The sequence below is a fragment of the Egretta garzetta genome, unplaced genomic scaffold (assembly GCF_000687185.1).
Source record: "Egretta garzetta isolate BGI_Z169 unplaced genomic scaffold, ASM68718v1 scaffold165, whole genome shotgun sequence".
NCBI lineage: Eukaryota > Metazoa > Chordata > Aves > Pelecaniformes > Ardeidae > Egretta > Egretta garzetta.
In genome coordinates this window covers 971,939-985,343 of record NW_009259694.1, presented here as the reverse complement: position 1 = coordinate 985,343, position 13,405 = coordinate 971,939, and the positions used below count along the sequence as shown (strand labels likewise).

Sequence of the window (13,405 nt, the reverse complement as noted above, 5' to 3'; positions counted from 1 at the left end):
GCGGCCTCTCCTCTCCTCTGCCGGGATGGGTCGGTCCCGCAGCCGGAGCTCCTCCCGCTCCAAGCACACCAAGAGCTCCAAGCACAACAAGAAGAACCGGAGCCGATCTCGGTCCCGCTCCCGGGAGAAGGAGCGGGCGCGGAAGCGCTCCAAGTCCCGGGAGAGCAAGCGGAACCGGCGCCGCGAGTCCCGGTCCCGCTCCCGCTCCAACACGGCCCCCCCCCCCCGCCGCGACCGGGAGCGGGAGCGCGATCGCGCCTCCTCCCCGCCCGACCGCATCGATATCTTCGGGCGCACGGTGAGCAAGCGCAGCAGCCTGGACGAGAAGCAGAAGCGGGAGGAGGAGGAGAAAAAAGCGGAGTTCGAGCGGCAGCGGAAAATGTGAGCCCCGGGCCTGGGCTGGGGGCTGCAAGGGGGCGGCGGGGTGGGGGGTGAGGGTTAAGGGGGAGGACAGGAGGTGGGCGCTCGGTGCCCCGGTGCCCTTCCCTCCGCGCCTTCCTCCTCCGGACCGGGGCGGTCTGCCACCGGGGCGGAGGCGCTTAGGCCCTCGCAGAGGCCTCGCTGCTGCCTGCTTTCCCGCCATCCTTCCCTTTCCTGCAGCCTCGCTCCCTCAGGTGCCCGAGAAGCCGCCCCCTCGGGGCGCCCCCCCGCCCGCTGGCTCTGCTCCCTTCCGATCTGCCGCCGCTCTCCCTTTTGGGGAGCCGAAGAGCAATCATGTGCAATTTTAGAATGATTGAAACCTTTTACGCTGAGGGGTTTGTTTGGGTTTTCTTTCTTTATATATATATATATATATATTTTATTTTTTTTTTTTATTTTCGTGCCAAATGGGGCAGTGAGACCCGGTGACTCGTTTAGCTTGAAACCTTTTCCAGTGTTCGTAACGGGGAGTGTGGTTATTTATAAAGTCTACAGAGACAGGCAAATTCTGTTTTAATGAGTGTTGGATGTGCGTTAAAGCGTGTAGCAGTGTTGTTAAGTTATGAGAGACCTTTATGCAGCAGAGGTAACAACGGTTTTAAAGGTTCTGATGAAGCGACTCTTGTTCTTTGAATGTTACCCTCGCTCGCTGGAGCACTGAATCCAGAAATAGCACTTGTTTGTGCCTGTGAAGCCACCTAGTTCTGTTAATTCTCAGGTGGAGCTTTGAGTTTTATTTCGGCGATATTGTTCTAATGACATATTAATTGTAGTTCAGAAGGCTTGATCATCCTGAGTTGTCACTTTCATTTTTGTTTGCTGATAGTCTCCTTTGCTAACTTCAGAATTGGACAGCCATGTCATCAAAAACTTGCACAGTAACACACACAGATGTGAAAACGTGGAAGGCTTTTTGAGTTTTTTACGCTAGTTTTGTGGTTTGTACTTTTATTTGGTACCTAAATTGATAAAAATGTTCCATGCATATCTGGGGAGAAGGATTGGAGCGTGCTTAACAATTTGAGAATATACAAATAGTGGATCTTAGTGTTCTGGAGTTATTTTAGTTCATACGTATTCTTTTAAGTATTACGTAAATGGATTTAAAGATTGGAGAGAACATTATGCAAATAACAAAATAAAATATCATCTAACTTAAGATATGAAATTACATTAGTTTTCGTGGAGTTCATTCAGTAATATTAGATGTAGCAACATACATTGCAACTATTTTCTCCCTTAAGTTCTCTATATAAGTTAGCTTTGGAATTTTAAAATACTCGTGAAGTCAGCGTAAGAGGAATATGACATTTGAGTGATATTGGCAACGGAATAGTAAACTTCTGAGGCAGAAACAATATTGGAAATGTTTTGGTATAGATTTTGGTGCTTCCAGAATACACCTTAAATTTCAAAGAGAAAAAGCAATAGAGTACAAAACTTGTATTTGAATAAGTCATCTGTAAATTGTGTTAGATATGTTAATATATACTCATGTTAGGGAAGGAGTACCTTCTTGCTAACTGAATTAAGTAGAGGACAGTTCGTATATTGAAAGTGACTTTCTACTTCTCACATCTGTTTCAAATCCTAATACATAGCCTAATTTCTACTTTTTATTGGAATACTAGTTTTCCATAAAGACCTTGCAAATATGACTTTTTTTTTTTTCCTCAGAAATCTGCTGAGATGTAAGCAGCTTCTCTTCTGCAGATTTTATAAAATCAGCCTTTAAGGAGTAAATGGAACATACTAAAACTATTTTTACATCAGTGGGTTACCTGTTCCTCTGGCATCATGGCTCAGTAGGCCAGGATGATAAACTTATATCTGTAAATAAAATACTGTATTATTACTATATATAGGAATATATATTACTGGTATAAACTACAGAATAAATCATTGGAATTTATATCCATGTTTATAATTTTATTTTCTTGATAAACTCAAAGACATTGATTTGAAGTATATTATCATTGTCCATAGGCACAAGTTGGTCTTAAAAATCAACTTTGAGAATTAACTTTTACTTTATTCTATTTCACTTCTTTCTAGTGTTTCAAGAAATGTGGTTGCTTACACTGAACAGTTATTTCATATTTGTTATTTTGTTATTGCCTATGAATGTGAAAAGATACTTTCTTGATTTAATTAAATTCGGAGTGAGAAGAATGAAACGTATGCAGACACGGTGCTTAATTTGAGTACATCATTGATTGCTGAGGATATTTAAAAACTTATTTCAGACATGAGTGTTGGGTTGGGTTTTTTTTACAACTATGTACTATCTTTAACCAGTTAGCTAACTTTTGTTCTAGATTTCCCTAATGTTAAATGTAAAGCTGAAGTAGTTGAATAAAACACATGAATATGAGCTTTCTGAAAAACTATTTCTGTAGAACAGCCTCTTACGTAGCTGAAAGCTGTATCAGTACAGGACGGTGAGAGTACTTGCTGCTGAATAAATACCCATAAGAGGGAAGAAAAACCTTTAAAAATAAAAGGCTACTTTGTATATAAAGGGTGTTTAAAAATTCTTTTTTTTTTTAAACTTCTGACCCCTCCCCCACCTTCTGTCCAAGAAGGGTGGTAGGTAGTAGTGGCTTGGCAGCGACACACTAACAGAATGGGGCTGATGCGTTTTTCTGGATGGCGGAGGTCTTGGGTTTTTGCTTTTCTGAAAAAATCGCCTCCAGATAGTTTGTGTCGCTTTAGGAAAAGCGAACGCTGGCCTAATGTGTCACTGAATAAGTCATCTATCTCTTAAGGAGGGGAAGAATAAAAAATTTGTCTTTTGGGGGTGAATGTTTAAGTTGGGGGTTCCAAAACTTTTTACTGAAGGAGCTAGACTATCCACTGTGTTCAGCATGCTTTTGAAAAAGATATGTATCAACAGGGGGAATTTGGGAGCCTTTCACATCATGTTTATCTGGATCAGGAACCCATACTTCATTATCTCTTATTGCATGCTTGCAAATTGTACACTAGGTAATCTAAAAATCAGTAAATCCTGTAACATTTTTTCTTTTTATTTTTTTCCTTTTCTTTTTGCAGTCAGAGTTGGTTTTATGTCTCTCAGTATAAGTAAAATCGGAAAATGCAAACATGACGAAAATGACAGGATGTTAGGATATTACAACAGTAGTTGTTATTCTAAATCATGTATTTCTGGTGCTGACAGGCCAGAAGATAAGTTTGTAAGATTGTTCCATACTTCACGGAATACTTAAAATGAAAGTTCAATTTCAGGTTAGAAAAGAACAAGCTTCTCCCAAAGCCTGTAATAATTCTAAATAAATAGTACTGTATAAAACATAACAAAAGTGAATACTGTGTAGCTGATCTTTGGATATCTAATCGCCATGTTGTTCTAGTGATTACTAGCAGGAAGATTTTCTTCTTTTGCTGCATTTGTTAATAAACCTGCAAATTGACCTAGTCATTTTGTATCCTTTTTAAGGAAAATTTGAAACTGTGATCAGGCAAAGTGATAATGCTGCTGCTAAACAAAAATAAAGACAATAAGACATTTGAAAATGCTTCCAAAATTCAGTACATGGAAAACTGTAAAGGTTGCAAGGATTTGTTTAGCACTTGGCATATTTTATTTTGGATAATTATGGTAGAAACAGAGTGCCACAATAAAGAAGTTAAGGAGAGCTGGAGTATTTGAAACCTGATAAGGTAAATTATTGGATAACTAGATTACAGAAACAACATGTGGAATTCTTGCTAAAATATTCAGATTACAAATTTTATTGCTTCTATTCTAGTTGCTAGAGATTGGTTTGGTGCCCCTGAGGTGGGGCTTTAAGACAAGATTTCACAAGGTATTATTGCTACCTGTGGCTTAATATTGATACCATTTAAGTCCCTGAAGGATGAAAGATGGCCAAAGTTGGGGAATGTTGGGGATTTTTAAAATTTTTTTAAATTTTTTTTTCCTCTAAAAATGATCAAAAAGTAGTATGATAAGGTGGTGTCTTAAGCTTGGTATCTTGAGATGTGGAGAGATGCTAAATGTGGTATGGTCTGAATGAGTTTTGTGTGGCAGGAACTCTTGGTTGCCTGAATATTCACTTTCCTTAAAAGTAGAGCAAAACATTCTTTAAATATATGATCTGTCTGTATAAGGTATAAGACCATTAAAAAGTTGATTCCGTAGCATGGCCAATGCTGTGTATTTGCAAGAGTTCATTCAGGGCAACCATTCTTTCTTGATTAAAAATGTAATCCTCATGTTTGCATTTTCTAGCCGTCAACAAGAAATTGAGGAGAAACTAATAGAGGAAGAAACTGCTCGAAGAGTGGAAGAGCTTGTGGCTAAACGTGTAGAAGAAGAGTTGGAGAAAAGGAAGGATGAGATTGAGCGAGAGGTTCTCCGCAGGGTGGAGGAAGCTAAGCGCATCATGGAAAAACAGTTGCTCGAAGAACTCGAGCGACAGCGACAAGCTGAACTTGCAGCACAAAAAGCCAGAGAGGTAACGCTCGGTCGTTTGGAAAGTAGAGACAGTCCATGGCAAAACTTTCAGTGTCGGTTTGTGCCTCCTGTTCGGTTCAGAAAGAGATGGAATACAGCAAATCTAATTCCCTTCTCGTATAAACTTGCATTGCTGCGAAACTTAATTTCTAGCCTATTCAGAGGAGCTCACTGATACTTAAACAGTTACTCTCCTAAAACCTGAACAAGGATACTTGATTTTTAATGGAACTGACCTACATATTTCAGAATTGTTTGAAACTTTTGCCATGGCTGCAGGATTTATCAGCGGTCCTTTCATTTTTGGGGAAGGGTATTGAAAATCTGTAATGATGTATCCTTCATTTGTTTCATTTTGTTTACCTAGACTGTAAGAGGCTTTTGCCTTCAGTCAGGCAAAAAGCAGGGTCCAGCAGTGAGCTGCAGTACCTGTCTTTAACAAATAGGTTTCTTACTCTTCATTTAAAATGAACATTTTCCTTGAGCATACATTGGACTAATTCTGGGACTTCGAGCGTAAGCCCATCCACGTCTTCACGGAGGATCTATGTCCAGATCATTATATCAGTTTTTAATAACTACTAACAACTCCTTTTTTTTTTCCCTAGAAGTTATAAAAGAGCAGGTTGCCCTTGTCTGAAGTCAAGCTGAACATGTGACTTGGGTTTTTTGTTTTTTTGTTTTTTTTTAATCAGCAGCTGGAGCAGAAGCTGAAAATGTCTTTCTGTGAGACAGTAATTTGCTACTAAAGGCTTTGATGCCTGCCTGCACCAATCATTCCAGGATCCAGAAATTTCAAGGCAAACTTTAAACTGTAAAGGAAATTTGTGCTAAATAGTCATAAGTCTCAAATTCTTCTTTCACTCTGTACCTCCTACACAGTTTATATTAAATTAATATTTTGATTGGCTTACAAAAGGAAAGACAGTAGCAATGAAGCTTCCCCCTTCATACTAAATGTGATTTGACTGTCACGTAACATCTTTAAACAAAAAAAAAAAAACAGAACACTGAGAGTTATAACAAACATTAAGAATGTTAAATTACACTAATTTTTCAAATTTAAACCTTAACTCAGAAGGGACTGAAGTTGAATTTAGATGTCTGTAGTGAGCAAATGCTTCGTGTGTAGAGGTTTTCATTTGATCAGATGGATGAATTTTTTTTTTTTTTTAAAGTATTTTTGCTATTGTCAATGTGATGTGAAGAAGTCCCATCAGTTCTTTATAACGCAGAATAAACTTCCATGCCTGGAGTGAAGTGTGCTAGCTAGTAGCTGGTTACTAGTCATAGTAAGAAGTTTTCTCTTCGTATGCTTGCTTTGTTCGTATTAACTTTTTTTTCTTACACAGACACAAACCTCTGGCTAACTTTAAATCTTCCAAATACTAAAATAATTCGGATATATATTACGTGAACTGAAACACCTCAAAAACTTTCACGCAGTCTTCATACTTACGAGTTGCATAACAGAGTTCCATAAAATTCACCAAGAAAACAACAATTACAAGGCTTTATTTCCTGATCTTGCCTTCCCTGGACTCCTGAATTCCAAGTTCAGACTGCAAATGACAGTTTCAGCTGTCTTAAAATTGTCAAAATATTGAATGTTAAGTCCATTCTCCCCATGAAAGAAGCCCATAGCTCCATGAAGTATGGATTACCATTTGTATTTTTCACTAACAGTAAATGTATTTTTCTTATTAATTGTTTGCCTTAGGAATGATTTACATATTTTTGTTCCTTCTTATCATAAACATCTGCATTCCTCAGCTCAGCCTTCCTTGTATGTTGTTTCTTTATAAATGGTTGAGCTGCTGATGCAGGTATTGCCAAGCTAACAGTACAAATCATTTTAAAGAGGAAGCTGGCGCGTATGGCAGCCGAGGAGCACACTCTGCAGGACACTGGACAAGACAGTAAATATTCAACTTTTAATGCTGATTAAAGGAGTATAGGTAAAGAATACGTAGGTATACTTAATTGGTGAGACAAACTATTCACTTTATTTATATTTTCTATATTACTTTTTAATTTGGTAAATACTATCCAGTTTTTGTAGTTGTCCTTGTTGATTTGTGTGATATTAAAATTCTAGTAATAAATTGTCAGGATTCTATGATTAGGGAGGGTTTAGTTGGTTGCTGTTTGGACTGGGCGGGATGATTTAAATTGAGTACTAGAAAACAGTTTTAGTGGCTGCACAATTTACCGTTGTGAGACAAAATAGGTGGCTGTAAAGCTGCCACTTTAAGTCAGTTCACAAAAGAATTCTGAGGAAGATTAGTGAACATGCAGAAATGAATATTTTACTTTACTAACATCTTGCCCTGTCCTCCCCTTTAGGAAGAAGAGCGTGCAAAGCGTGAGGAACTAGAGCGAATACTAGAAGAGAATAATCGAAAAATTGCAGAAGCACAAGCTAAACTGGTATGTGAAGATGTAGTTAGCAGTTCTGCAGGGAAATACAGGTCCCTTCTTCCTGATTTGCAACACAATTAAAATAAACAAATCAACCCTTTCCAGGGTTTAACTTGTCTGTTGCCGGTTATGTCAGTAGCATTGCTCTCCTTCCCGTGAACATAAGAGACCGGATCCTTAGTAGTAACTCTAGTTCAGGTGCAGTTAATGTGGAGGAAGGCAGCTGCCTTCAGAATTGACAAAGTACATCTTGAAATATCTCTCACAGGGAACACTGAAGTAAGTTTGCAAATATGTCCAGCTTCTAGAACAGAAGTGACTAATTCCATTCTGTTGAGCAGGACAAGTGCAAACTGCATTTGAGACTCGTATAATGTTGCTGTACAAGTGCTGAAAGGCACTTTCAGCCTAAGCTTAAGAGTTCTATGTTATGAAAGTCTAGCTTATGTTGGTCTCCAAGCCTATTTAAGCAGGTGCTTGCCTCTGAGAACATTCAGTATGATTTAGCTGATTCTAATCAATTCATGATAAGCCAAACTAAGCTGCTTCTAAATCCTGATTGAACGCCATTGATTTCAGTTACCCAAGTAATTGCACCTTTTTCAGGTAAAGATGATGCTTCTTAAAGCTCTTTGCTTGAACTACATCTGCTTTAGATCTCTCTGTTCTACCCTTTTACCAACCTCATATGGTGGAAATGGGACAAACAGAAAATTTAAAGTATTAACTGACATAATGAACAAAATAAGCACCTTTGGAAGACTGTTGGAAGAGCTGTAAGAACCATAAGTCAGTGTAAGGAATTGGCTTGTTACAAATCACGTAAAGATGGTTTTGAATTAGGAGGGGGTTTTAGATGGGTTTTGGGGTGGGAAGACCTCTGAAGGTCTGTTACTTCGTGATACTGTGCCTTCATCTGACACGTGACAGGTGTCAGGGGAACTTCTCTATACACACAGTGACTTCCTTAATTAAAATGTCGTTTGCAAAGCAGTGCTGAAAAACTTTGCATGTAAGCACTGAAGATTTTGATGCGTTAGCTGTAGAAAGTTTTCAGTGTTTCTTCTAAACTCAGTTCAAGGAATCATTTTATAAATAGTTTCACTGAAACCAACTGTGGCATCTAGCTTAGGTAGAACTGCTTACATAACTATGCAGGACTGGACCTGTTTGGAAGTTAATACGGACTTGTAAATTGCTCTTATGACTACAAAATATGCTGGCCTAAATTCTACCATTTTCATATATAGGCTGAAGAACAATTGAAAATTGTTGAAGAACAAAGAAAGATTCATGAGGAGAGGATGAAACTAGAACAAGAGAGACAACGTCAACAAAAGGAAGAGCAAAAAATTATCCTGGGCAAAGGAAAGTCTAGGCCAAAACTGTCCTTCTCACTAAAAAGCCAGGATTAAATTGCAACTCTGAACTCTTTAAAGAAAAAAAAGAAACAAAAAAAAAACCAACAAAAAAGCAAAACAAAAAAAAACTTTGTATGGTAGCTTCATGTTGAAGTGGTTTTTTTTTTTCCTCTTTTTTTTTTTTTTTTTTTGGTCTTTTTTGAAAGTCTGGAAAGTTAGCTTGTTCTAATAGGGGCTGTGCTCTGCAATTCTTAATTTTTTTTTAAATTCCATTATGTTAAACCCTTATCAGATCATTGTTGCCTTTTAGAGGGTAATCTGTTCTCATCAATTTTGTTTCTGTATTAGTGGTCTGAAGCAGATCAGGTCACTATGAATGGTGGATGATCTGATAAGGTTTTACTGACCTACGCATCAGAGTTTGACTCTGATAATTGGCAGAACTTTATACTGGGTATTGCTGACTTTTAAAAAAATTTTTTTTTCAAGTCAGTAAATACACGAGTAAATTGCCATAGTATTACTGGACCTCTGTGGTTTATTGTTAAATCAGTGTCCTATGATACTGTCCCATTGTTGCGCTTGATGTTCCTGATACAGGTAAGGAAATAGTTTGTCATTTCTGCTATGAATACATAGGGAGAGAGTTCAGTATTGTCTCTGTTAGATTTGTTTTTATTACATTGACAGCATTCAACCAGCGTTCCCCATTGTGTAAATAAACCAATTTGCTGAATAAAGTGAAAGTCTTAAATTCATATGTTTAAGTAAATTTTTTTTAGTACACTTCTATAAACAGCTATGAATGACCATTCACATTATTAAATTCAAGACTATAGTGGCATTTTTTTTATTTTGCTTTAAACTATTGTGGCTTCTCCTACTTATAATGCAAAATTACACACAGTACAAAATCCCTGCAGTTGTGAATGTTTTTGATGGCTGCTGCTGTTTTCATGAATGTTGGTTTTTATTCTGACAGAGACTTATTTCAGCTGTAGTATCATGTTTAAACAGCTGTTTGGCTTACTGCACCCAGACCAATACTTCAATATCTAATCCCTTTCAGTTTACCTCATAATATAGTATATTGTATAAGTTAAGGTCATTTCCAGATAATGAATCTGATGGATCCTAAAGGATTTAAAAACGGAAGGTTTTTTTCCCAGCGGACTGGACCGGCTAGCATACTTGAAGTGAAAAACAGAAAGTGAGATTCTGTCTAAATTACTGTTTTAGCCAGAAAGCAACTGTTATACAGATCTTGAATGTTATCCATTTATATATACAGGTTTTATTTTGAAAAAAAGGAAACTACAGATTGAGAACTATATATAAAAGTCCCCTTTTTGTACATAATTCTTCTACCAAAACCTGGATTACTATAGCTTGTCCAGTTCTAAAGCTTCCTTTTTCCTGTCGGTAATGCAACATCTGTAGTAACCATAAAATGAAAGTTACCAGTTGTTGCCTGAGCGTTTGAATGTCACTGGACAAAGTTGGAAATAATTCCCAATATTCCCAAAGGATCTGTTTCTGTAGATTTGGCAAATGAAATGTGGGAGCAAGCTGAGTGTGCCACTGAAAGCAGTATTCAACGTGCTTTGTATGCAACCTGGGCTTGGGGGCAGACTGATGTGTATCGCTGTGTCCGGTATGTCAAGAGAAATGTGACGACAGTAAAATACCTACACTATTACTGTACTTAAATTTGTCTATATATTGTATTACAAAAGAAGGTTGAAGGTTGCTTGATGCATAAAAACAAAAGCTGAAGCCAAATAAATCGTGTACGTGACCTGTTGGCAGGAGCAGGCTGTATTTAAAGCTCAACTGATACCTGTATTTCTAAACCAGAAAACATCCCCTGTTCCTTTCTGAGAAACAAGCTATTAAAAGTCAATACTCAAAACAGACCTATGCATTTTTGTTTCCTCTTCTAAAAGCAAGAAGCTAAGTTTTCCTGCGTGCAGCTGTGGTAGCGAGCATTTTGGTCTACATCACTGATGTGCTGCTAAATGGTAGCATTTGTTCCTTCTGCTTCCCGTTGCATAGGCTTAGACTTTTGAGAGGTTACTCTCAATCACGCCTTTAGGACTTCTGCATGGACAGAATGTCCAAATTAAATCACCCCTTCTGCCATGCCACGCCTCCCTACCTGTGTTTCCTTCCCCCTGCCCTCAAAAAAGGAAAAACAACTACATTTGTTGTTGGCTGGGACAGAAGTTCAGCTGGAAGAAGCCACTCTTCCCTGCCCGTAAAGCTCGCTGAATTTCCTAGCCTTTTGTAGCGCTGGCTGGTGCGGGTGGGCATCGCATTTGCATTTTTCTCAGGTTTTTCTTTCTTTTTAAGATGACTGTAGGATTTCAGGGATGCTGTTGGTTTCGGGGAGCATAAAGAGGTGTGTGCAGTTTGGGAGGGTGGTAAATTGACATTTGATGATAAGAACTTGGGATGTTCTTATATTGCCTTAAAACTTGATACCCATCTAATGTGAAGCAGGTTAGAACGTAGACTGATACTTAGGTTGTGATTAAACCCGGTATGAGCTCTGTGGGTTTACATGAGGATATTAACCCACCTAGAAAAACTGCTGTTAGAAATGATGTTGGGTGTTTAATTTTTATGGCATTACAGTTTGAAGTTATAACTTCAAATTTTGATTAGACCATTTTTGGTTTTGGAGGCTTTTGGGTTTGGGTTTTTTTTGAGGGGGGTTGGGGTGTCCCTATCGGGCAGAGGCAGGACGGAGCGGAAGGCCTTGCAGCAGTATCCTAGCCGTGCGCTATTACTTTGGAGATTCGTCAAACCGCCCTGTGAACTTCCGGTGTTCACCATCATCGTTTTTCCGAGCACAAGCGGAAAGCTGGCTGCTGGTGGAATGTACTGGCGCCCTCAAAGCTTAGCAAAGGAGAGGCCATTGGGTTGGCGAGGCATCTGAGCTGCCAAGCGACTGCGTGCCTACGCGTAGACAGGTATGTCGGTGTTGCCTTACGAAAGTGTCAACGCTTCGTCCGCTCCTATCTTGTCTTGAAGAGGAAAGATCTATCTCCCTTGTCTCTCCTTTTCTCTTAAGCTTTGTGCCACCTCATACACCTCACCCTTTCTGTTGCCCTCACTGACTTGGTGATCGCAAGCCCCTCTTTTCTGATGCTATTAACGTGCCCTCTTAGGGATTGTTTTGAGCTTCTGCGCCATTTTTTGCATGTACACCAAATATGAAGGTCATGACTCACTTCTGACTGCAGGAAGTGTTCAGAGTGCTTGGTGATGTGTTGCCCCTTTGGCAAGCAGGGGGGAAATGTTTAGCTCTGCTGTCCTGGTTTCAGCTGGGATAGAGTTAATTTTCTTCCTAGTAGGTTGGTAGGGTCTCGGCTCAGAAGGAATTCAGGTGAAATTCAAGTTGATAAATGCCTTCCAGTTTGCGTTGCGGAGGTGATGTATTTTGGAAGAGAAGTGTGGAGCTGCCTGTGTGCCTAAGGCTCATTGCGAGGCAGGAGGATATGGTCGAAGTGCCCAGGCTGGTACAGTTTGGGAACCAACAGGCCGGTGCAGCTGGAGCTGAACCATGACTTCCACGCGCCTCTGTTGCGTTTTCGTCTGAAGTTACGTTTCAGTGTTATCCCCCTCTCCCCATCCCGCTGTTTTGTTAGCCAACCGAAGAGTGCTGAGCCTCTGTTGACATTTCCATGCTGAACAACCTACTGCTTCCTTATCACCTTCCCTGGGCTGGCACGTAGAACCGAGGGTTATGCTGCCTCAGCGGTCAGCCCCCGCGCAAGGCGACATAAACCCTTACAAAAGGCTGGCCGTGTCGTAGAGGTTTGATCCCCCGTCTTGGTTCCCACCCCACCACACCTCATTGCAGATGGCAAATTAACCTAAGATTTTTTTTTTTTTTTTTTCCAGAGACTGATACTGAGAATCGGTGTAAAAATAAGCCAAACGGAGAATTAAAACGCACGGTTAGGATATACCAACTTCTTTTCTGATTTTTACTACGAGGCTGCTTGACTTCTGTGGCTGTATTTAGGAGGAGCCAGGCTCATTTTCTAAGAAGCTATGGTTAACCAAAATTACAGACGTGGAGAAGGCAAACGAACACCTAGGTGTATACTCACTCCACCATAAGTGCAGAAAATGCATTGTTATGGTGTGAGTGGTATTTTAGGAGCTGTTTTAAGTATCCGGCACACTTGGCCTTTTGTACAAACAATAAACAATCCATTTAAATCAGTAAGCGTCAATCATGCGATCATTTGTCTTTATTAAATTTAGCAGTAATTGCGTCTGTTGAGTTATCTCATTTCGCCTTTCAAAATGGGTAAATTTTCAAGTAAAGATGAATGAGGGTGGGCTTTTCCACTTAATAAAAAAAAAATCTCATGTCCCGTGTATTCTCATTGCTGATGTTTAGACTGATGTTTAAAAGGGAATATGGGATTGTGGGCCCGATCGGGATCCACTCAGACCAGCTGCCTTTTTGTTACAGATTTCCTAAAATCAGAGCCAATATCCGTATAATTATTGCCCGCATCGCTGTCGGAAAGAAGCAGCGAAACATGTTACTCGGCGGTAAATCCATTTTTTTGCTGTAAGGCCGGCTGAAGTACAGGAAATAAAAGGTTTAAGCGGTGCAAATGTCAGAGTCCTGTTTTTTCCCTGAAAAAAGGGGGGAAAGGCTCGCTGGCCCCGTCCGTCCATCCGTCCGTCCGTCCGCCCG

At 39.6% G+C, this 13,405-nt stretch overlaps 1 protein-coding gene across 2 annotated transcripts; it reads left to right on the top strand.

Moving 5' to 3' along the window:
* The first annotated feature begins 6 nt into the window (after positions 1-6).
* On the top strand, positions 7-9,440 carry ARGLU1 (arginine and glutamate rich 1). Of its 2 annotated transcripts, none has more exons than XR_004842018.1 (4): positions 7-381; positions 4,676-4,901; positions 6,762-7,330; positions 8,572-8,586. XR_004842018.1 is itself a non-coding variant. In XM_009638892.1 (4 exons), the coding sequence occupies exons 1-4, from the start codon at positions 26-28 to the stop codon at positions 8,734-8,736; spliced, it is 831 nt and encodes a 276-aa protein (XP_009637187.1). In that variant the 5' UTR covers positions 7-25; the 3' UTR covers positions 8,737-9,440. The 2 variants fall into 2 exon arrangements, 1 of the variants encoding a protein (XP_009637187.1); XM_009638892.1 differs by having other exon boundaries at positions 7,247-7,330; positions 8,572-9,440.
* The last annotated feature ends 3,965 nt before the right edge of the window (positions 9,441-13,405 follow it).

Excerpts from the sequence above, each read along its gene's own strand:
- ARGLU1 (XM_009638892.1), top strand. The coding sequence starts at position 26 with ATGGGTCGGTCCCGCAGCCGGAGCTCCTCCCGCTCCAAGCACACCAAG. Across the intron at positions 382-4,675 it reads TTCGAGCGGCAGCGGAAAAT|CCGTCAACAAGAAATTGAGG; the intron begins GTGAGCCCCGGG and ends TGCATTTTCTAG. Across the intron at positions 4,902-7,246 it reads CAGCACAAAAAGCCAGAGAG|GAAGAAGAGCGTGCAAAGCG; the intron begins GTAACGCTCGGT and ends CCTCCCCTTTAG.